The following is a 24,886-nucleotide window of genomic DNA, read 5'->3' as shown; positions in this document are numbered from 1 at the left end:
AGCCCCCGGGCAATAGGAGATTATGGGGCCCCCGGGCAATAGGAGATTATGGGGCCCCCGGGCAATAGGAGATTATGGGGCCCCCAGGCAATAGGAGATTATGGGGCCCCCGGGCAATCAGAGATTATGGGGCCCCCGGGCAATCAGAGATTATGGGGCCTCTGGGCAATAGGAGATTATGGGGCCACCGGGCAATAGGAGATTATGGGGCCCCTGGGCAATAGGAGATTATGGGGCCCCCGGGCAATCAGAGATTATGGGGCCACACAGTAGACATAAACATACACACACAGTATACAATCACACAGTATACACAGACATGTTTCTATTGGCTGAGAAGGTAATGGAGAGGTGGGGCAGCTATAATCTCTGGATTTTTAGACCAAAAGGATGTCGGTAAGGGAAATTTCAGAGACAGATGTAAAAAAAAAAAAACACATATTTTTACATACTGCCCCTGGTTTTACTGAGGCTGGCAACCCTGATGGGGCCCCCTAGTGGCCCGGTGCCCTTGGGCAGTGCCCGAGTGGCCGAATGGTCAGTCTGCTCCTGGGAACACCTGGTATGTGCTACTGAATTTTATTGAGTAATAAGGAAATGCTGAACAAGCCTTCCCGCTGTCTCTTACAAGAAAAAGAAAGAAAGGAAAAAGTCAAATAAAATTGCATTTATTGCAGTAAAGTCTTTATAGAAGTCACGGCCTTTCTTCTCATTGTGGCCATTTAATGTAGACGGAGTGGAATGACTTCTACAAAATAACTCAACTTCTATAAACTCAAAACATTTCAATAGATAACTAGAGGTAATAAACACATTTAGGCGTATTCAGTCTTTGTTGAGTTCATAGAATGGAAAAGTAAAGGACGTGTGTCTGTAAACCTCGCTGATCGGCATCAAAATGACCTTCTGAATTTTTACTTCCTTCTAAAATGACTTTTCATACGATAAGGTGGTGGAGCTGAAGCCATTGTGTCTCTGGTATCTCCGGTAAAGGAAGACTTTCCAGGAAGCCATCACTGCTGGGTCTGATTCTACTGGAAAAACAACCACCATGTCTAAGCCCCTCGTAATCTTGCTGCTTTTGTCCAGCACATTGGTGGTGACCTTCACAGCTGGCCAAACACCAGGTATGTAACTTATTTAATATTCAAAGCGAGTGAACCTAAAATGTTTCTGGTGCAGTGCCGCATTTTTCGATTGTCTCCAACCGGCTCACCTTTATATCTGTCCCTTGGATCCTAGGCTCAGGCTCTACATGGGGACCCAACGTTTGGCTGGGTACAAGTGCAGTGATATTGAGGAAAATGATTGCGTTTTTGTCAAGATTTCACCAAATTGGTATTTCTTATGCCCCGTAGACACGAGCGGAAATTCTGCCAGCAAAAAGTTGGATGAGAGCTTTTGGTCAGAAATTGCGACCGTATGTATGGCTCCATCAGACTTTTGCTGGCCGAATTTCTGCCAGCAAAAGATTGAGAGCCGGTTCTCTATTTTTTGGTCGGAAAAAGTTCCTATCATCTGTACCAATTCCGACGTGCAAAATTCCTACGCATGCTCGGAAATAATTCGAGGCACGCTCGGAAGCATTGAACTTCATTTTCTCGTCTCGTCGTCGTGTTGTACGTCACCGCATTCTTGACGGTCGAAAGTACCGAGAACTTTTGTGTGACCACATGTATGCAAGCCAAGATTGAGCGGAATTCCGTCGGAAAAACCATCCAAGATTTTTCCAACGGAAAATCCGCTCGTGTGTACGGGGCACTACTGGTTAAGGGCAGGTCTAGGTGAAGTCAAAGAAGGTTCCCTAACGCCTGGGGACCTTGGATTGTGGGCTCCTTGAGGGTAGGGAGCAGGCATGTACTGGCCATTAGGACTACTGGGATTTTCCCGGTGGGCCGATGGCTCAGTGGGCCACTCTGATGTAAGGGGGCTGCTGATGGGACACTCTGATGTAAGGGGGCTGCTGATGGGACACTCTGATGTAAGGGGGCTGCTGATGGGACACTCTGATGTAAGGGGGCTGCGATGGGACACTCTGATGTAAGGGGGCTGGTGATGGGACACTCTGATGTAAGGGGGCTGGTGATGGGACACTCTGATGTAAGGGGGTGGTGATGGGACACTCTGATGTAAGGGGGCTGCTGATGGGACACTCTGATGTAACGGGGCTGCTGATGGGACACTCTGATGTAAGGGGGCTGCGATGGGACACTCTGATGTAAGGGGGCTGGTGATGGGACACTCTGATATAAGGGGGCTGGTGATGGGTCACTCTGATGTAAGGGGGCGCTGATGGGACACTCTGATGTAAGGGGGCTGTGATGGGACACTCTGATGTAAGGGGGCTGGTGATGGGACCCTCTGATGTAAGGGGGCTGGTGATGGGACACTCTGATGTAAGGGGGCTGGTGATGGGACACTCTGATGTAAGGGGGCGCTGATGGGACACTCTGATGTAAGGGGGCTGCTGATGGGACACTCTGATGTAAGGGGGCTGGTGATGGGACACTCTGATGTAAGGGGGCTGGTGATGGGACACTCTGATGTAAGGGGGCTGGTGATGGGACACTCTGGTGTAAGGGGGCTGGTGATGGGACACTCTGGTGTAAGGGGGCTGGTGATGGGACACTCTGGTGTAAGGGGGTGCTGATGGGACACTCTGATGTAAGGGGGGGGGCTGATGGGACACTCTGATGTAAGGGGGCTGGTGATGGGACACTCTGATGTAAGGGGCTGGTGATGGGACACTCTGGTGTAAGGGGGTGCTGGTGGGGCACTCTGATGTAAGGGGGGGGCTGATGGGACACTCTGATGTAAGGGGGCTGGTGATGGGACACTCTGATGTAAGGGGGCTGCTGATGGGACACTCTGATGTAAGGGGGCTGGTGATGGGACACTCTGATGTAAGGGGGCTGGTGATGGGACACTCTGATGTAAGGGGGCTGGTGATGGGACACTCTGGTGTAAGGGGGTGCTGATGGGACACTCTGATGTAAGGGGGGGGGGGGCTGATTGGACACTCTGATGTAAGGGGGTGCTGATGGGATACTCAAAATGTAAGTGGGCCGGTCTGGATGAAGTCCAGGGCCAAATTTCTGTCCCAGTCCAGCCCTGGTAGGGAGTGTGAGTGTGTAATGTACAGGGATAGGGACAATTGTAGACACTCACTCAGGTTGAACTGGATGGACTGGTGTCTTTATTCATCCTTACAAGCTATGAAACTATGAAGCCTTGTGAACTATTGAAGACTAATAACCCCCCTTAAAAAAAACACCAAAAAAAAACTTTTTTTTTTTGCCTTTTCTATTGACTCAAATTTAATGCACAGAAATGATGAATTTCCCCAGTTTTTGTCAAAATTTCAGGATAAAGGAAACTCTGTTTCTTATCTATCTCTGACCAGGTCAAGGTAAAAGCTCATCGACCTTGAAATGAAGTCATGCCCCTCGTTATTCTACTGTCAGATTGCAGAACTTCAGTGGGTGGCGTAGGCTCTGGCAATGGACAGGGAGGGTATGGCCTCTGGAAGCATGAGATAAGTAGAATGGGAAGGGGGTGGACCCTCATTCAAATGAGAGAAATGGAGAGCTGGGGAGGTCGGTCCCCAAAAAGATCCTCCAACAAAAACAAGGAAGGGTGGACTATTGCGGCACTGGTTGGATTGCTATAAATTCAAATTATGTAGTAGGTAAAGCAATAATTTTATTAATACACAATTGATAAAGAACAAAAAATATATATGATCAAATACATATTAAAAAATGCATGATGAACAGTGAATATATATCCCCAGCTTAATGGTCCACAAAAGGGAGGGATCACATTGGGATAATTGCTTCATACGCACAATACGAAAATTGGATGGAAAATACCACTTTTGAAGTGTTTGTACATATGAGCGTATCATTTTATTTTGGTGGGGATAGTGGATCTTGGGTGGGAGTTCCCACTCTTTTTTCCCCCAGGACTTGACCCCTGAGTACGTTTCTTGCAAATAAAAATCCCTTTAAGCGGATTTGTTGTCAGTCTCTAAAGTTTCTGGGCCATTTACCACGGGAAAACCCCTAGACGCAAATCGAGGAGAAGAAGGTAACGGTGAGCCCAATCAAACCAGCAGCTCCTTCGGGGGTTAGTGCTACAGTTACATAGTAGGTGAGGTTGAAAAAAAGACACAAGTCCAACCTATGTGTGTGATTATATGTCAGTGTTACATTGTATATCATGTATGTTGTGTGATTATATGTCAGTATTACATCGTATATCATGTATGTTGTGTGATTATATGTCAGTATTACATTGTATATCATGTATGTTGTGTGATTATATGTCAGTATTACATTGTATATCATGTATGTTGTGTGATTATATGTCAGTATTACATTGTATATCATGTATGTTGTGTGATTATATGTCAGTATTACATTGTATATCATGTATGTTGTGTGATTATATGTCAGTATTACATCGTATATCATGTATGTTGTGTGATTATATGTCAGTATTACATTGTATATCATGTATGTTGTGTGATTATATGTCAGTATTACATTGTATATCATGTATGTTGTGTGATTATATGTCAGTATTACATTGTATATCATGTATGTTGTGGTCGTTCAGGAGCTTATCTAATAGTTTTTTAAACTATTGATGCTCCCAGCTAAGACCACCGCCTGTGGAAGGGAATTCCACATCCTTGCCGCTCTTAGCCCTTGTACACACGGTCGGAGATTCCGTCGGAATGTGTCCTATCGGACCGTGTTGTCGGATATTCCGACTGTGTGTGGTCTGCATCGGACTGATTCCGTCGGAATATCCGTCGGACCAAATTTTCCAACTTGCCGGAAATATTTTCCGACAAAATGCTCCGATCGGATATACTCCGATCATGTGTAGCCTACTCCGACGGACAAGGTGCCACACATGCTCACAATCAAATTCGGACACGGAAGCGCTCGTTCAGGTAAAACTACGGCTCGTAAGCGATATAGCACATTCATCACGCTGCAATGTTAAAAATTCACATTTTCTTGTTCTTTACAATGCTGCAAGAAGGAACTTCTTTTGATGCTCATAGTCACACACACTTCTCCCGAACGCATTTCATGACTCTTTTTTAACCATTTCACCAATACAATTTTAGTTTGCGTCACATCTACACAATTTTAGATTTTGTTTATTCTTTTTTGGATGCTTTTTTTTTTTTTGGATTCCCTAAAAATCTCCTTTAAAGACAGTTTGCTTATTTCTCCTTTTTTTTGGGGGTGTTTTTTGTGTGTAAACTTACCACAACACCATTATTATATTTTTTTGATATTTTGTTTTTCTTTTTTAATCTACAGGAGGTTGTTTAGTGTTGTTACCCCTTGTTATTTATTTCACTTTGTTTTTTGGAAATGTACCTGCCTGTTCACAAATAAACTGGCCTTTTGGAAGGAAAACACATACGCAAGTATTTCATCCAAACAAAAAATACCTTTATTTAGGTGTCAGTAACAGATAAAGAGGGAGGCAGTGATGTAGAAACTGGGGAGATTAGCGAAGCCTTTGGCCCCCAGGGCACACATCAGCTATTTAAATGCAAAACTTGGCCTGAGGAATACATATCTGAGGGAGAGAAGTCTGGTCCTGAAGTCCATAAAACCCGGAACAGCAGCAGATGACATCTATGTTCCCAGGCTGTGGTACTACAAGAGGCTGCATCTTCTGTCAGACCAGACTGAACCCAGGTCATCACTCTCTGGTCTTCCTTCACGCTTCCTTCCAGGCTGTGGCTAACAAAAACAAGGTGTGTGTGTAGCAGACCCACAACATAATAAGATTATCTGAAGAAGAGACTGTCCCCTCATCTCGCTCTGAAATTGAGTTTGCACTGTTGGAGAAAAAGGCACAACAAGAAAAAACATAAATTTACCTAGGAGACACCTAAAACCAAGCCAAGCAGTAAATGAAGGAGTTTTAAAGAAAAATGTATTGTGAAAATGCCTCTCAGATATTGTCTGGCATATCAATGGCCCCCCTACCCACAAAGTAGTCCATGTATGGGTTCTAGCCTCATGGGCGCTTTGGGGGGGGCAAGCCAGGATGAGCAGGTTCAAGGCCCGTGAGGTTCTCAGCATTTTCAAGCAAGTCTGCTTCTTGTTGGCCAACTGAGACCGCATAGTTCGCAGAAACTTTTTCATAAAATTGTGAAGAACACAGCATGCCAGCACTATGTGATTCAGTTTGTATTCCGCCATGTGGATGGGCGTAAGAAAAAGGCGGAACCGGCTGGCCAGTATACCAAAGGTGTTCTCCACCACTCTTCAGGCTCTGGACAGGCGGAAATTAAAAATCCTCTGGTCTGGGGTGAGGGTCCTCATCGGGAAAGGCCGCATCAGATGGTTCACCAGGGCAAATGCCTCATCCGCGACGAAGATGAACGGGAGTCCTTCCTGATTCTCCTCTGGGGCTGGCAAGCCAGACTGCCACTCTGGAGACGCCAGTAGAACTCCACCATCCGACATCCGTCCATTTTGCCCCACGTCCACAACAAAAACTCATAGGTCGCAGACACCACCGCTAACATCACGATACTATGAAACCCCTTATAGTTATAATAGTACGACCCTGAGTTGGGGGGTGGGACGATGCGGACGTGCTTCCCATCTATTGCTCCTCCACAATTGGGAAAGTCCCAACGACTGTCAAAGTGGGAGGCCACAGTCTGCCATTCCTGTGGCGTTGAAGGACACTGTGGAGTGTAACAAGAAACAAAATTAGTAATTTAAATAATCAACATTGCAAGCAGATTAGACACCAAGATTTTGGCCAAGATCAGTATAACATTTTGGGAACTGAGTATTTAAAGCCTAAAGTATAAGGTCCCCTTATCAGAGTCATCACCCCCCCCATCCCTTCCCCATCCCCCCATCTGATGGGCCCTTGCTAAAAAATGAGGGGGGGGGGGTTGGGACAGGTAACCCTCTCCACTCGATTGAGAGCTGAATGCCGAAATAATGTGTGATACTTTGGGAAGCCCCTCCTTACTTACACTATTGTCAGCCCACCTGACAGGTAAGAAGTGTCATAATACCAAAAATAGAAAATAAATGGAAGCACATTTTGACATTCTGCTATTACATATCCAGATAATTAATAGGTGAAAAACAAAAAAAAAAATAGCATTTGAAAGTATTGAGGCAGGCCCTTGCACTACATGCTTTGGTGAATTCATCCATAATTGTGAGCATCAAAAAGGTAGGTATAGCGTGTATTGTGTTTGGTAAAGTCATCAGATAGAGATTGCTATCAGCTGAGCTAGCAGTTGGGGGGAGGGGGGTTCCTAATGAGTTTGGCACAACCCAAAAAATTTAAAAAGTGACTCTGCATGAATTGAAGCACACACATAACATTTGTAGAGATTTTAGGGGTGTTTAGGGAAAGCAATACTATGGAGCTGACAAAAGACATTGGTAAGTGACTAGACTATAGTTTTATGGGCCAAGAAGAGCATGGTGGGGAAGTTAGTGAGGCAAATAATGCCTGAGGACAAAGGGGCAGAGCATATGAATTAGAGCATATTGAAATGATGGTAATTAGGGAATGGGGAAAGAAATGCAAGACATTAGCAATCATGAAATACATAGAATGTGATGTTAAAGGATAAAACTTACCTTCATATAGTCCTTCTGCAGGACCTGAATGATGGCAGAACAGGTCTCTGGAATAATGATCCACAGAGCCTGGGGGAGATTCCTGTAGGAGAACTTGAGGTCCTGAAGGCTTCTCCCTGTCGCCAAGTAGCGCAACGTGGCGATGAGCCTCTGCTCCGGCGTGATGGATTGCCGCATGCAGGTATTCCTGCCTGCTGATATAAGGGGTCAGCAACGCCAGCAGACAGTGAAAAACGGGGTCCGTCATCCGGAGATAATTCCTGAAATCATCAGGATTATTCTCCTGGATCTCACGGAGCAAAGGCATGTGCGAGAACTGGTCACGCTGGAGTAACCAATTCTTGGTCCACAAACGCCTCCCCTCCCTGTTCATGGACCGGGCTTGTGTCAAAGTAAGAACCCCAACACGAAGCCCCTGCACAGCACAAACTCTACGACGAGTACGTAGACGAAACATGGTTTGAAAACAGTCGGCTCGTCAGAACGACACCAGAAAGCACCGATAAACAGCAAGGCCTGAAAGAACGAACTGAATAGCAGAAGCAAGCAGACATAAGAAATGCCTTTCAAAGCGTACTATACCAAGATATAGTCCACAATGAGAAGCAAATACTTAATGACTGCACACACTGATTATCAGATACGCAAAGACAAGCACAAACTGAAGAGCGGTAGCGATCTGAATCATCAAATCTGAAAAGCGCGAAACGTCTCTCACCAAACTTCTACTAACACGCGATCAGGCAGAAGGAGCCCAAAGGGTGCCGGACGTGGTGCTGAACTTCCCTTTTCTAGGGCCCGCCGTACATGGCTTACGTCACCGCGTTCGTGGCAATCGCAAATTCTGATAACTTGGTCCGACCGTGTGTATGCAACATCACTTCTGGACCTGGTCCGGAATGAATCCGTTGGAATAACTCCGACGGATTTGGTCATCGAATGTCCGACCGCGTGTACAAGGGCTTATATCTAGATATCATCATCAGTATAAGGACATTGAGCAAATTTTTAAGAAATATTGGCATATTTTGGGTAGGGATAAGCATTTGGGTGAAGCATTGCCCAAACAACCCAAATTCATCTATAGACGGGTGCCCAATATTGGGGAAAGGGTCATAAAAAAGATTCTCAACTCCCCAATTAAGACATACCATTTCGGAAGAACTTAAAGGCTTTTTTTCGCCTGTAGAAGGTGTATTTGTTGTAGGACCATCCGTCAAGTAAATAGGGGGGTCACCTCTATTACTAATAGAGAGGGGGAGATATTTAAAATTGACAAATTCATGACGTGCAATATGACGCATGTGGTGTATTTGTTATGGTGCCCCTGTGGGCTGTTCTATGTAGGGCACACCAAAAGGATGCTTAGGGTACGTATTTCTGAACATCTTTCAAATATTCGGAAGGGCTTCCAATTCCATAGTGTGTCATTGCATTTTAAAGAATGTCATCAGCAGGACCTTAGTTTGCTGCAATTTTGTGGCATTGACTATGTCCATCCCTCCTGGAGAGGCTCAAATCGCGTGAGGGAATCGTCTCAGAGAGAAACGCGATGGATATTTTAATGAATGTCTCTCCCCGAGAGGGATGAACATAGAACTAGACCTAAATTGTTTCATTAGTCATTTTTGATTAATTATATTGAGTTGGGAAAAGGGGTCTTTGAAATGTTTGAGGTGATCCGCACATAGGGGATATCTCCCTGCAGTCCTATAATGATCATAATGTAGGGTGGAGAGGACTCCCGGTGGCTTGATTGATGTGCCATCCTAGGCTATAGGATATAGACCTCGGGGGGGGGGGGGGGGGGACATATATTGGGTGTAGTATGCTGGCTTGGGTCACCCACGGGTATCTATTATGAGAATAAGATTGATCTGTTCATTAATTGTAGATATTGATTAACTTATTTCTATAAAGGGTCTTTTTAGGGGCTGTTTTAATATGACTCCCTGTAGGCTATATTATTTAGCATTAGGGGTTAAGAGCATTGACCATCTCATAACGGTCATCTGTATTTTTATTTTTATTTTTTGAATTGGATTTGAATAATTTTAATTTTTTTTTAGTTTATTTTCTTTTGTTGGTTATTTATATTTTTATTTTGATTTTTTATTTTTATTTTGATTATTTATTATTTATTTTTGTTATTTTTATTTTATTTATTTTTATCTTTATTCTTATATTTTTTTTTTTTTTTTTTATGATTAGCATTTATTCTATTACGTAATACCTTTGTTCTGTCATGACTGCGTCTCGCTTTAACTGACAATTGCGCGGTCGTGCGACGTGGCTCCCAAACAAAATTGACGTCCTTTTTTTTCCCCACAAATAGAGCTTTCTTTTGGTGGTATTTGATCACCCCTGCGGTTTTTATTTTTTTTGCGCTATAAACAAAAATAGAGCGACAATTTTGAAAAAAACGCATTATTTTTTTACTTTTTGTTATAATAAATATCCCCCAAAAATATATAAAAAAAAACATTTTTTTCCCTCAGTCTGGGCCGATACGTATTCTTCTACATAGTTTTGGTAAAAAAAAATCGCAATAAGCGATTATTGATTGGTTTGCGCAAAAGTTATAGCGTTTACAAAATAGGGCATAGTTTTATGACATTTTTATTAATAATTTTTATTATTTTTTTTTTACTAGTAATAGTGGCGATCAGCGATTTTTATTGTGACTGCGACATTGTGGCGGACACATCGGACATGTTTGACACATTTTTGGGACCATTGTCAGTTATACAGCAATCACTGCTATATAAATGCAGTGATTCCTGTGTAAATGACACTGGCAGTGAAGGGGTTAACCAGTGGGTGGCAGTGTAGGGGGTTAAGTGTTCCTAGGGGTGTGTTACTAACTGTGGGGGGGGGGGTTGGGCTTTCATTTAGTGAACACTGATCTCTGCTCCAATCACATGGAGCAGAGATCAGCGTCACTAGTTGCTAGGCAGAATGGGGAAATGCTGTTTACAATGGCATTTCTTCATTTGGCCGCTCCGTGAGACGTGATGCCCGCGGCGATCGAGTCCGCTGGTCCCGCAACCAGGCTCACGGGGGTCCCGACCAGCGCAGGAGCGCGAGCTCCCGATGGCAGGGCGGCAAATTTAAAGGGACGTACATGTACGCCCATTTGCCTGCCCGTGCCATTCTGTCGACGTACATCGTCGTGCGCTGGTCGGCAAGTGGTTAAGTAGCAGCTTGGGTTAGGACGGTGGAGATTGGAGCGCTGTGGTGATACACTATTTGGAGGGAACGAGATTGGTGTATCTATTTTTTTGGAATCCCAAATTCTCAACCGCAAATGTCAGACATTGAAACCGGACATACGAGTAACAATGAATCATCTCAACTTGTCTGATACTATGTAATCATTTTATAATTTTTATATTATTTTCCAGGTCCATTTTCCACCACCATCAACACTCCTGGTAAGTGTTTTGTTCTTCATCAGATCACAATGGTGGAAGCCCTGTGGATTATTTTATACTTGTACAATATAATGTAATGTTCTTATCGTTAATTGGCTGCTCTTGTTTTATATTATATATGGTGATGCGTAAACCATGCAAGATTCTGTACACTTTTGTCTACTTTTTGTGCCTCAATACACATCTAGAGCAGTGATGGTGAACCTTGGCACTCCAGATGTTTCGGAACTACATTTCCCTTGATGCTCATGCACTCTGCAGGGTAGTTGAGCATCATGGGAAATGTAGTTCCAAAACATCTGGGGTGCCAAGGTTCGCCATCACTGATCTAGAGGTTTCTTAAAGGGAATATTCTAGAAGAAAGTGTGTTCTATACCTGTATGAAGGCTCACATACCTTGCGGAGACCTCATGAAATCCCCCCAACCCCCAGTTGCTATATTAGGCCAATGTCTACAAGACCCTGGAGCTGAACATTGGAGCCAAGTCTTCCCTGCTCCTGCCAATTACCGTATATACTCGAGTATAGGTCGATCCGAATATAAGCCAAGGCCCCCAATTTATCACAAAAAAAAATGGGAAAACGTATTGACTCGTGTATAAGCCGAGGGTGAGACATGCCTGTCCATCCCTGTGTGTCCGTCCATCCCTGTGTGTCCAGCCGCCCTGTGTGTCCAGCCGCCCTGTGTGTCCAGCCTACCTGTGTCCTGAGCCTGTGTCCTTCTGCACATACGGCGGCCATGCCAGGATCGCCGCACCTCTTCTCGTCTGTGACAGACGGCGGCCATTCCACTGTTCAAAAGCCACGCCTCCGTCTGTGATAGGCGGAACACTCAATTTCCCAGCAGTCTGTGTTCCGCCTATCACGGACATCCTCTCATCCTCGTCCGTAGTATGAGGATGAGCGGATGTCCGTGATAGGCGGACCACTGACTGCTGGGAAATTGAGTGTTCCGCCTATCACAGACAGGAAGGCGCGGCTTTTGAATAGTGGAATGGCCGCTGTCTGTCTGCACGACACGCTGATCGGGTAGACAGACGGTGGTGACTCGAGTATAAGCCGAGGGGGGCACTTTCAGCCTAAATAAAGAGGCTGAAAATCTCGGCTTATACTCGAGTATATACGGTAGGTCAAAGAATCTCTTCTTCAGAGATTATGATGTACGTGTCAGGAAGGAACGGCCCTGAGCTTTGAGCCACAGGCACGTGTCATCATTGGTAGGCTTGTGTGGAAATGAGCAGACATGTGATTCTCCCCACTTGTCTGAATCATAAATCACTCCTTACACCAGTCATATGGTATTGTTGCCATAGAGCAGGGGGTCTTCAGACTATGGCTCTCCAGTTGTTTAGGAACTACGAATCCCATCATGCCTAGTCATGTCTGTGAATGTCAGAGTTTTACAATGCCTTCTGGGATCTGTAGTTTCGCAACAGCTGGAGGGCCGTAGTTTGAGGATCCCTGCCATAGAGCATCGCTAATAATTTTATGAACAATCGGACTAATAGATTTTTTTTACTGTAAATGAATTTATGGTAATAAAGTTTTGACTATATGACATAACAAGAAAAATATCTTTGACATATCATCTGTTTTTTGTTCTCAATAGAACCCAGTTCTCCCACCATCACTAGTAAGTTTTCTTTTTGTTTTATAATCGTATATTTTAGCCTAATAGTTCAGGTGAAAATTTAGTCTATAGTGGTAAAAAAGGTTAAGAGTTATTATTGGACTTTGGGTTGGGGATTAGGAGGTGAAGTGTAAGGGTTAGGTTGCCTAAAGAGGAACCATGGGCAAAATGCATGGCGGTCTTTCAGTAGAATCACCACAGCAGTCCTCTCCACAACATAGCCCAACAGATCAACATATATTTATTAAACGTTTTCATGGGAATCAGATCTAGGCCATACTTACACCTCGGAACAATGGGCTACTGCTTATAACTCCACATTTAAGGTCACCAAATGCTCTAATCTTTGGGAACTAACTATCAAAATAGTACAGCGTTGGTACCTAACTCCCACGAGATTATCGAAATTCTGCACACCCCATAATAACCGATGTTGGCGACAATGTGGTGACAAAGGTGACACGCTCCACACTTTTTGGAGCTGCCCCAAACTGACTTCCTTCTGGGAGTCAATTTTCCAACTGCTCTCTGAAATAGCTCATGTGCCTGTAACCTCTCAACCCAGCCTAGCTCTTCTTTCCCTGAACCTAGATATGTACCCCAAACATCTCAGACATACGACTCTGCATGTCCTACTCTCAGCCAGACTATGGAAAAATCCTTCACCGCCCATGGTGGGAGAAGTGGTGAGAACGACCCACTTGCATTTCACCTACGAACAAAACGATAGCTCGTTGCCAAGGTACCCTATCATGTAACTCCCAGGCATGGCTACCATGGTCAACATGGATCAAACACCAAACTGTCCTTCCACTGTCGTATGAAAGCACTATCGTGAATCCGCCCGCAGATTTTTAAATACAGGAATGTTAATATTGTTACCCTATACACCATGGTTATGTTGTCAATCATACGTATTATGATAGTATACTTTTAGCTGCGCCTTCTGTACTAGACGACTAGTATTTTACTTACCATCAGGGGGGTGGACTCCCCTCCTGGCCACAGCATTGTTCCCGTAAGGGGTGCCCGGGAGGAGGCTCAAGGCCCCCTCAGACTAATTAGCAACAAGGCAACATCTCTATTACTTGTAAGTACCTGTATGCTACATCACTGCACATTTTCTCTTGTTACTGACTCACTCTAGGTTGATTCCATAATTGACAAGTCAACGAATGTATGCATTTTGATACTACTGTAACGCAATATCATTTGTACTACCTGTTAAAATCGAATAAAAATCTATATTTAAAAAAAAAAAAAGAATGCGGTGACGTACAACGTGTGTGCAAGCCGAGAAAAATGAAGTTCAATAGCCAGTGTGGCTCTTCTGCTTGATTCCGAGCATGCGTGGAATTTTGTGCGTCGGAATTGCGTACACGTGATCGGAATTTACAACAACGGATTTTGTTGTCGGAAAAATTTGAAAACCAGCTCTCAAATTTCGTTGGTCCGAAATTCCGACAAAAAAAAAAAAAAAATGTCTGATGGAGCCTACACACGGTCGGAATTTCCGACAACAAGCTCCCATCGGACATTTGTTGTCGGAAAATCCGATCGTCTGTACGTGGCATAAGCCCCTGTACACACGGTCAGACATTCCGACAACAAAATCCGTCGGATTTTGTCTGTTGGATTTTGTCCGACGGATTTGGCCCGAAACTGTTGCATACACACGGTCGGACGAAGTTGACGGAAAATCCGATCGTTCAGAACGTGATGACGTTATTTCGTTACGACGGGGCTACGTTCAGGCTAGTAGCCAATAGCTTTGGTGTAGGAATTTGATCTGAGCATGCGTGGCACTTTGTCCGATCGGAATTCTCTACACATGATCGGAGTATGTCCGATCGGAGCATTTTGTCGGAAAATTTTACCAACAAGTTGGAAAACTTGGTCCGTCGGATATTCCAATGGAAACAGTCCGATGGAGACCACACACAGTCGGAATATCTGACAACGCGGTCCAATCGGACACATTCCGTCGGAATCTCCGACCGTGTGTACAAGGGCTAAGAGTTATGGTCAGGAAAGGGACAGGTGAAATATAATTAGGGATGGGTTAAAAATGAGGGCCTACAATGAAAATCAAATTTTCTTCAATCCCAAATACCCAGCCCCCCCCCAAATTTCATTCATCCAAACCGTACATACAAGTAACAATGAAGAATGTCATTGTATCGGATAATATGTATTAATTTCATATCATTTATTCTATTTTCCAGGTCGGATTCCCACCACCTCTCCTAGTAAGTGTTTTATTCTCCCAAACCAGACATACAATTAACAATAAATCATGTCATCATGTCTGATAATCTGTGTTCAATTCGTATCATTTATTCTATTTTCCAGGTCCTATTCCCACCACTCCTGGTAAGTGTTTTATTCTTCTATCAGATCACAATGGTGGAAGTCCTGTGGATTATTTTATACTTGTACAATATAATGTGATGATCATATTATCGATTGGTTGCTCTTGCTGTACATCAGGGCAGTCATCAGAAAATTTTGGGCCCCTTATGCCCTGTACACACGGTTGGAACTTTCCGACGGGAAAATGTGCGATCGGATCGTGTTGTCAGAAAATCCGACCATGTGGGGGCTCCATCTGACTTTTTTTTCCGGCGGAATTTCCAACACACAAAGTTTGAGAGCAGGATCTAAATTTTCCAACAACAAAATCCATTTCAATTCCGATCGTGTGTAGACAATTCCAACAGACAAAGTGACACGCATGCTCAGAATAAATTACGAGACGAAAGCTATTGGCTACTGCCCTCTTTATAGTCCAGTCGTAAGTGTTCTGCGTCGCCTCGTTCTGAACGATCGGATTTTCTGACAACTTTGTGCGACCATGTGCATGCAAGACCAGTTTGAGGCAAAATCTGTCGGAAAAGATCTGACGGATTTTGTTGTCGGAATGACCGACCGTGTGTACAGGGCATAACACAGCTTTAGGCCTGCATCCGCCCCCCCCCCCCCCCCCCGCCTGACCACCAACATTCCCCTGGGCCTGCCTATGGGCCATCCTACCGAACTCACACACCGGCCACCTCACCTGTATGCACTCAGCCCCCCTTAACCCTGTATATATGTCAGCCCCCCCCCCCACATACAACTGTATATATGTTACCCCCCCCACACACACACACACATGTATATATGTCAGCCCCCCCCACACAACTGTATATATGTTACCCCCCCCCCACACACACACACATGTATATATGTCAGCCCCCCCCCACACACCTATATATTTTCCACCCCCAAACCCCTATATATGTCAGTCCCCCTCATATCTGTACATATGGCAGCCCCTCACACACACCTGTATATATGATACCCCCCCCCCCCACACACACACACACCTGTAACTATGTCAGCCCCCCCACACACACTTGTATATATGACACACACACACACCTGTATATATGGCAGCCCCCCCACACATACCTGTATATATGGCAGCCCCCCCCACACACACCTGTATATATGTTAACCCACCCACACACACACACCTGTAACTATGTCAGCCCCCCCACATACACCTGTATATATGTCACCCCCCCACACACACACCTGTAACTATGTCAGCCCCCACATATATGGTAGCCCCCCCACACACACACCTGTATATATGTCAGCCCCCCACGCACCTGTATATATGTCACCCCCCCCCCCACATACACACCTGTAACTATGTCAGCCCCCCACACACACCTGTATATATGGCAGCCCCCCTCACACACACCTGTATATATGGTAGCCCCACACACACACCTGTATATATGGCAGCCCCCCCCCAAGCACACACCTGTATATATGGCAGCCCCCCCCACGCACACACCTGTATATATGGCAGCCCCCCCACGCACACACCTGTATATATGGCAGCCCCCACACACACACACACCTGTATATATGGCAGCCCCCACACACACACACACCTGTATATATGGCAGCCCCCTCACACACACCTGTATATATGGCAGCCCCCCCACACACACACACACCTGTATATATGTCAGCCCCCCCCCCCCCCACATACACAAATCTGTACACACACACAAACCCCTGGCCCCTCCCTATACACAAACAGCCCCCCTCCCTTTCCTTCACAGCCCCTACTTGTAACTTCCTACCTGGTCCCAGCTCGTTTTACAAAGCTGACATGTTGTTCAGGTGAACATTTAATGTTTGGTGTTAAAAAGGTTATGTTTTAGGTTATCATTGGACTTGGGTTGGGGAACAGAAGGTGAAGTGTAGGGGTTAGGTTGCCTAAAGAGGAACCGTGGACAAAATACATGACATACAGAACAATATATCAGTAGAATTATCACAGCAGGTGTTGTTTTCCTAAGTCCACCTATAACATAGTTTTATCATCTGTTGATCCTGCCAGTAGATCCATTGTTTTTCCACTTCCTGCAACCAGCCAAGCTACCTTTCAAAAGTGGAAGTTAGAAGGAGTCCCTGTTTCAGCAAAAATGGTCAGCCAAGCAATCACCCAGCAGGGGGCATCGAGTGGATGAAGACATGACTTCCTATACTTCACACAGGAGGGTGACCACACCTTTACAGCATTGGAAGCTGGGGGTCACCATCATTGCAAAAACCTTGGAATACGTTAAACTTTTAGGCTCGGAGTAAGTTGAAAGTTAAGAGTTAATTTTCAGGATTAGGTCCAGGATGAAGTTTCACTGTTAAGGGTTAACCTTTAGGAATGTGCTAAGAGTTATGACAAGGGAAGGGGCAGGTAAGTGATAATTGTTAGAGAGACTACGAGGGCCTACAATGAAAAAAAATCACATATATTTCAATCCTAAATACCCAACCCCCAGATTTTATCCAAACCGCTCATATGTATTCATTTTATATTATTTATTCTATTTTGCAGGTCGGATTCCCACCACCACTCCTGGTAAGTGTTTTATTCTTCTATCAGATCACAATGGTGGAAGTCCTGTGGATTATTTTAGACTTGTACAATATAATGTGATGATCAGATCATTGATTGGTTGCTCTTGTTGTACATTATATATGGTGATGAGTAAACCATCCAACATTCCGTACACTTTGATCCTATTTTTGTCCCTCAATACACATCTAGAGAAGTTTCCTAAAGGGAATATTCTAGAGGAAAGTGTGTTCTATACCAGTATGAAGACTCACGTATCTTGGAGATATCTTGGAGAGACCTCATGAAACTCTCAAGCCTTGGTTGCTATAATAGACCAGTGTCTACAAACCCTGAAGTTGAACACTTGAGCCAACTCTTTCCTGCTCCTGCCAATTAGCTGGTAAAACCACCCAACATTCCGTACACTTTTGTCCTATTTCTGTCCCTCAATACACATCTAGAGACGTTTCCTAAAGGGAATATTCTAGGGGAAATATTGGTGCCTTACACCCGCCATACGGTATAGTGTCATAGAGCTCATTGATCATTTCATGGATGATTGGACTAATCAATTGTTTACTGTAAATCTGTAAATGTACTCTGTAAGGGCTCCCCTAATATAAAGGGGGTTAACGCCGTTTACGATGTTCCCTCTCCGAGACACACATCCACTCGGTACCAATATCCACAGCTAAACGACCCTTTCCTATAGGAGCCGATCCCTCTGGCAAAAAGACGAGACGCACTCTGTCTCTGCTGTAGTAGGAATGAATTTATTAAAAACCAACATTGTAACTTTTATACACAATTTAAGGCACATGCTTTAACATGAACAAGAGCCCAGCTCCACCCACACATCCCAAGACGTCTGCTAGGCTTCAAACGATCCCACCCAATACACATCTTTTTACAAAGGGTTAGCAGCCAGTCTGTCTGGCACTTTACAATACACACAAGGATAGACTTAAATGAACAATAGAAATGCAAAACAACTTAATTCCTCACAGCAATGACACTTAACCCCCACATACAGTATACATCCAATTTATACACAATGAATTATACAGCCTTGAATATGGCTATCACAGACCATATCGGGGGTTTCTTTTATTCACCCTGTGTCCAAAGTGACCCCACTGTCACATACTCATATTTATAAAGTTTGACTATCTGATTATCAGCCCAGTAGTTCAGGTGAGAGTTTTGTCTTAGCCCTTGTACACACGACGGAAAATGTCCGATCGGACCGTGTTGTTGGATAATCTGACCGTGTGTGGGCTCCATCGAACTGTTTCCGTCGGAATATCCGACAGACCAAGTTTTCCAACTTGTTGGTAAAATTTTCAGACAAAATGCTCCGATCGGACATACTCCGATCATGTGTAGAGAATTCCGATCGGACAAAGTGCCACACATGCTCAGATCAAATTCCTACATCAAAGCTATTGGCTACTAGCCTGAACGTAGTCCCGTTGTAACGAAATAACGTCATCACGTTCTGAACGATCGGAATTTCCGACAACTTCGTCCGACCGTGTGTATGCAACAGTTTCGGGCAAAATCCATCGGACAAAATCCAACAGACAAAATCCGACGGATTTGGTTGTCGGAATGTCCAACCGTGTGTACAAGGGCTTATGCCACGTACAGACGATCGGATTTTCCGACAACAAATGTCTGATGGGAGCTTGTTGTCGGAAATTCCGACCGTGTGTAGGCTCCATCAGATATTTTTTGTCGGAAATTTCTGACCAATAAAATTTGAGAGCTGGTTCTCAAATTTTTCCGACAACAAAATCCGTTGTCGTAAATTCCGATCGCGTGTACACAATTCCGGCACACAAAATTCCACAAGTTTGAGCCAACATTCGTCGGAAATAAACTGGTGCTGGTGCCACGACACTGCAACCTCTCCCATATACTCTAGTTTTGTTACTCATGCTAAATGCATTGGTGATCCTGCCATGAATGTCCTTGTTCAGACACATCCTGTTTCATGCTGACAACTGCCTCCTAATTGTGAGTTGTTACCGCCACATAAAAAGACGTTGAATATGGTGTATGTGATAAAGCCGGAGATAAGTGGTGATAACAGTTTTCAGGACTCAACGGTGGTGATAAGTCCCTAGTGAGGTGTTTAATAGGAATGAGGTTTTTGGGTGATGGAATATTGAATGTATGAAGGTAAAAAAAAACGTTGAGCCTTTAGAAAAACTTTAACCACTTTCAGCCCCCGGACCATTTTGCTGGCTTAAGACCAGACCACTTTTTGCGATCCGGCACTGCGTCGCTTTAACTGACAATTGCGCGGTCGTGTGACGTGGCTCCCAAACAAAACTGGCATCCTTCTTTCCCCACAAATAGAGCTTTATTTTGGTGGTATTTGATCATCTCTGCGGTTTTTATTTTTTGCGCTATAAACAAAAATAGAGCGACAATTTTGAAAAAACGCATTATTTTTTACTTTTTGTTATAATAAATATCCGCCCAAAAATATCTAAAAAAATAAAAAAAATTCCCTCAGTTTAGGCCGATACGTATTCTTCTACATATTTTTGGTATAAAAAAATAAAGAAATCGCAATAAGCGATTATTGATTGGTTTGCGCAAAAGTTATAGCGTTTACAAAATAGGGGATAGTTTTATGGCATTTTTCTTAATATTTTTATTTTTTTACTAGTAATGGCGACGATCAGCGATTTTTATTGTGACTGCGACATTATGGCGGACACATCGGACATTTTTTACACATTTTTGGGACCATTGTCATTTATACAGCAATCAGTGCTATATAAATGCAGTGATTCCTGTGTAAATGACACTGGCAGTGAAGGGGTTAACCAGGGGGTGGCAGTGTATGGGGTTAAGTGTTCCTAGGGGCGTGTTACTAACTGTGGGGGGGCTGGGATTTGTGTTAATGAACGCTGATCTCTGCTCCAATCACATGGAGCAGAGATCAGTGTCACTTGTTGCTAGGCAGAACAGGGAGATGTTCAACGGCATCTCCTCGTTCAGCCACCCCGTGAGACGATTGCGGGTATCTCCACGGCTATCAAGTCAGCGGGACCCACAACCGGACTCACGGGGGTCACGACCGGCACGCGCGCACTGCCGGCAGAGCGCACGCGATGGCAGGGCGGCATATAGAAATGGATGTACCTATACACCAATATGCCTGCCCGTGCCATTCTGCCTCATATTATCTATATTATATTATCTGACTCATAAAAGTCCTCCAGAAGTTTGATTGGTCCTCATCAGTATCCTCTGTTCTCTTTAGGTGCTTCAACACAGACATGTAAAGCAGATGAGGAATGGCAGCTGAGGAACAATCGATCTGGATGTTTTTGTAAAGATCCGTATAATGTCACTGGTATGTATATAGGAATTTGAGGAGTCACTCCAGCTTTCCACACTATTAAATTGTTATAGTCATCTAGTATTAAAAATACTATTCACAAACCATTTAAAGTTTAACCCCAGCTTTGGATAGACTTAAGAATAATAAAAATGTCAGTAGTGTGGGCGTGGTCCGACCACGAGAGAAGATGGCCACTTAGCCTGAGATCTCTCACCAACAGAGCTGCTTTCCCATCATTAACTGAGATGAGACTATGGGTACTGCATCCTGCGGCTCGTCAGCGACGAGATCCCGATCTCCCCGTGACAACTCCGGGCAGATGAGCCAGTCAATCCCGGAGATCTTCCACACTCAGGTCGGAAGCGCGCGGGCACTCTTAAGCTCCCAGCACACCCCTTACATCAGAGTGCACCTTAGGAGTCTTCCCTTATATTAGCTTGCCCATCAGAGCACCTCTTACATCAGGGTGCCCACCAGAGGCCACCTTACATCAGAGTGCATCTTAGGAGTCCTCGCTTAGAATTTGGTACCCATCAGAGTGCCCTTACATCAGAGTGCTTCTTAAGCCCCGTACACACGAGAGAACTTATGTCCGACAGACTTCCGAAAGAGTTCTGCCGGAGTTCTGCCGGAGTTCCGACAGAGTTCTGACGGACTTTTCGACTGAGCGGACTTGGCCACACACAATCACACTAAACTCCGACGGATTCGAACATGATGACGTACGACTGGACTCGAATAAGGAAGTTCATAGCCAGTAGCCAATAGCTGCCCTAGCGTCGGTTTTAGTCCGTCGGAATAGCATACACACGAGCGGATTTTTCGGAGGGACCGGGTCCGGCGGAGCTCCGTCGGAAAAATTTGAAGCATTTGAAGCATGTTCCATATTCTAAAGTCCGTCAGACTTTTGCAAATCAAAAGTCCGTTGCAGCCCACACACGATCAAATAGTCTGACGGAATCATTCCGTCGGACTTTGGATGTTCAAAAGTCCGCTCGTGTGTACGCGGCATTAGGAGTCTTCCCTTATATTAGGTTGCCCATCAGAGCACTTCTTACATCAGGGTGTCCACTAGAGCCCACCTTAACATCAGAGTGCATCTTAGGAGTCTTCCCTTACCTTTGGTTGCCCATCAGAGCCAACCTTACAATGGAGTGCATCTTAGGAATCCTCCCTACTTTAGGTCCCCATCAGAACCCTTTATCAGATCCCTTATCAGTGGTCCACCCTTACCTTGCTCACAGCATGTCTATATTCAGTGTAGCAGCAGGGTGGGAGGTAGAAGGCAGAAGGTGGTGGACCACAGATGAATGGAGGAAGTTCTGTCCTCCTCCTGGGGCAAGCAGGTCCTTAATTGCTAAGATGCTGATGGTCCTAACAAACAATAATACATGGGGGGGGGGGGGGACCTGTGATGAAATATGAAATCCTGTGGTACGATGGATGGGTTGCAGTTTGGAGACTATCCCAAAATGTACGCATATGGATTACATACAACAATAGTTTTAAAAATATCATTAACACGTTGAACAACATCTTTCCAGTATCTTACCAACTTACCAATGGAGTTGTAGGTGGGGGTGGGGGGTTGGCCCAGAATTTTTTTTTAGACATGGGCTCACTGAAATATTTTGTTTCCGAATTTCGTTTACGTCCGAAAAATACATTTATTTAGTTACTCCAGAAATTCCTTTTTATTTATTTTGTTTCGTTAAAAAATGCATTAGTCCGAAATTCCGAAATAATTAAGGTGGAATCTGTCATTGAAGGCTTATGGTGTCTGTCGAATGTTCTGAGAAGATTCGACGGAGCAGCGAAACTGTACGACGGCCGCAATCGTACATTTCCGGTCGAATGTTCCGCCTACAAGCTATAGTGGAATTCTAATGTTGTATGACACTAGTAATAATTATATTTATTCATTATTATTACCAGTCACCCAACATTAGAATTCTACTATAGCCTATGGGCAGAGCATTTCACCATAAATGTCCGCTCACGGCGACTGCTTCATCGAATCTTCATGTCAAATCTTTTCTCTCTATGTCGAATAATCTTGGACTAATAGAGTTAAGCCGCGTACACACGGGCGGACTGTCTGGCCAACTAAGTTCGTCAGACAATCCGACGGACAGTCCGTCCTACTTTTGAGTGAACGGACTTGACCACACACGATGAGCAGACAGTCCGTTGAAAGTTTGCACGATGACGTGTACGGCACGTACGACGGGACTAGAAATAGGACGTCCAATACACTGCAATGCAACCTTCGGCCGTGTAAATCCTTTCTGAGCATGCGCCATACTTAGTCCGTCCAACTTCCCTACTCACGAGCGGATTGTCCGCTGAAACCAAAGTTGGACGGACTGTATTACGGAAATTCCGAAAGACTTAGTCCGCCAGACTGTCCGCTGAAAAAAACCGCTGAAGCCCACACACGAGCGGATTGTCCGCTGAAATGTGTTTCAGCGGACTAAGTTGGACAGACAGTCCGCCCGTGTGTACGCGGCTTTAGATTAGGCACATTCAACCTTTTTTGCTATTGGCTCTATAATGTCGAATCTTTTCTCTCTATGTCAAATCTTTGTATGTCGAATCTTTTCTCTCTATGTCGAATCTTTTCTCTCTATGCCAAATCTTTTCTCTCTATGTCGAATCTTTTCTCTCTATGCCAAATCTTTTCTCTCCATGTCGAATCTTTTCTCTCCATGTCGAATCTTTTCTCTCTCTGTCGAATCTTTTCTCTCTATGTAGAATAATCTTGGACTTATAGAGTTAGGTTAGGCACATTCAACCTTTTTTGCTATTGTCGCTATAATGTCGAATCTTTTCTCTCCATGTCAAATCTTTTCTCTCTCTGTCGAATCTTTTCTCTCTCTGTCGAATCTTTTCTCTCTATGTCAAATCTTTTCTCTCTATGTCGAATCTTTTCTCTCTATGCCAAATCTTTTCTCTCCATGTCGAATCTTTTCTCTCCATGTCGAATCTTTTCTCTCTCTGTCGAATCTTTTCTCTCTATGTAGAATAATCTTGGACTAATAGAGTTAGGTTAGGCACATTCAACCTTTTTTGCTATTGTCTCTATAATGTTGAATCTTTTCTCTCTCTGTCGAATCTTTTCTCTCTCTGTCAAATCTTTTCTCTCTCTGTCAAATCTTTTCTCTCGCTGTCGAATCTTTTCTCTCGCTGTCGAATCTTTTCTCTCTATGTCGAATCTTTTCTCTCTATGTCAAATCTTTTCTCTCTATGTCAAATCTTTTCTTTCTATGTCAAATCTTTTCTCTCTATAATGTCAAATCTTTTCTCTCTATGTAGAATAATCTTGGACTAATAGAGTTAGATTAGGCACATTCAACCTTTTTTGCTATTGTCTCTATAATGTTGAATCTTTTCTCTCTATGCCAAATCTTTTCTCTCCATGTCGAATCTTTTCTCTCTCTGTCGAATCTTTTCTCTCTCCGTTGAATCTTTTCTCTCTCCGTTGAATCTTTTCTCTCTATGTAGAATAATATTGGACTAATAGAGTTAGGTTAGGCACATTCAACCTTTTTTGCTATTGTCTCTATAATGTCGAATCTTTTCTCTCCATGTCAAATCTTTTCTCTCTCTGTCGAATCCTTTCTCTCTCCGTTGAATCTTTTCTCTCTATGTCAAATCTTTTCTCTCTATGTAGAATAATCTTGGACTAATAGAGTTAGGTTAGGCACATTCAACCTTTTTTGCTATTGTCTCTATAATGTTGAATCTTTTCTCTCTATGTTAAATCTTTTCTCTCTCTGTCGAATCTTTTCTCTCCATGTCAAATCTTTTCTCTCTATGTCAAATCTTTTCTCTCTATGTAGAATAATCTTGGACTAATAGAGTTAGATTAGGCACATTCAACCTTTTTTGCTATTGTCTCTATAA

General features: G+C 44.0%; 1 protein-coding gene across 4 annotated transcripts in view; it reads left to right on the top strand.

Annotated features, from left to right (window-relative positions):
- Positions 1 to 825: 825 nt before the first annotated feature.
- The window catches only part of LOC144000345 (uromodulin-like), a 70,808-nt gene continuing 46,747 nt past the window's right edge, over positions 826 to 24,886 (top strand). Inside the window, exons 1-7 of one of the 4 annotated variants that reach the window (XM_077494136.1) lie at positions 827 to 1,127; positions 11,060 to 11,089; positions 12,699 to 12,722; positions 14,945 to 14,968; positions 15,072 to 15,092; positions 17,617 to 17,640; positions 20,900 to 20,992. In XM_077494136.1, coding sequence (XP_077350262.1) covers positions 1,052 to 1,127; positions 11,060 to 11,089; positions 12,699 to 12,722; positions 14,945 to 14,968; positions 15,072 to 15,092; positions 17,617 to 17,640; positions 20,900 to 20,992 — 292 coding nt within the window. In that variant the 5' untranslated portion in view covers positions 827 to 1,051. Of the gene's footprint in view, positions 1,128 to 11,059; positions 11,090 to 12,698; positions 12,723 to 14,944; positions 14,969 to 15,071; positions 15,093 to 17,616; positions 17,641 to 20,899; positions 20,993 to 24,886 lie in introns of all 4 variants that reach the window. The other 3 variants (XR_013278218.1, XM_077494138.1, XM_077494137.1) reach the window with 3 other exon arrangements.

The sequence above is a fragment of the Lithobates pipiens genome, unplaced genomic scaffold (assembly GCF_037356315.1).
Source record: "Lithobates pipiens isolate NorthernLeopardFrog02 unplaced genomic scaffold, aLitPip1_a1.2 Scaffold_22, whole genome shotgun sequence".
In the NCBI taxonomy this organism is placed as follows: Eukaryota; Metazoa; Chordata; class Amphibia; order Anura; family Ranidae; genus Lithobates; species Lithobates pipiens.
This window is presented reverse-complemented; position numbering and strand designations above follow the sequence as displayed.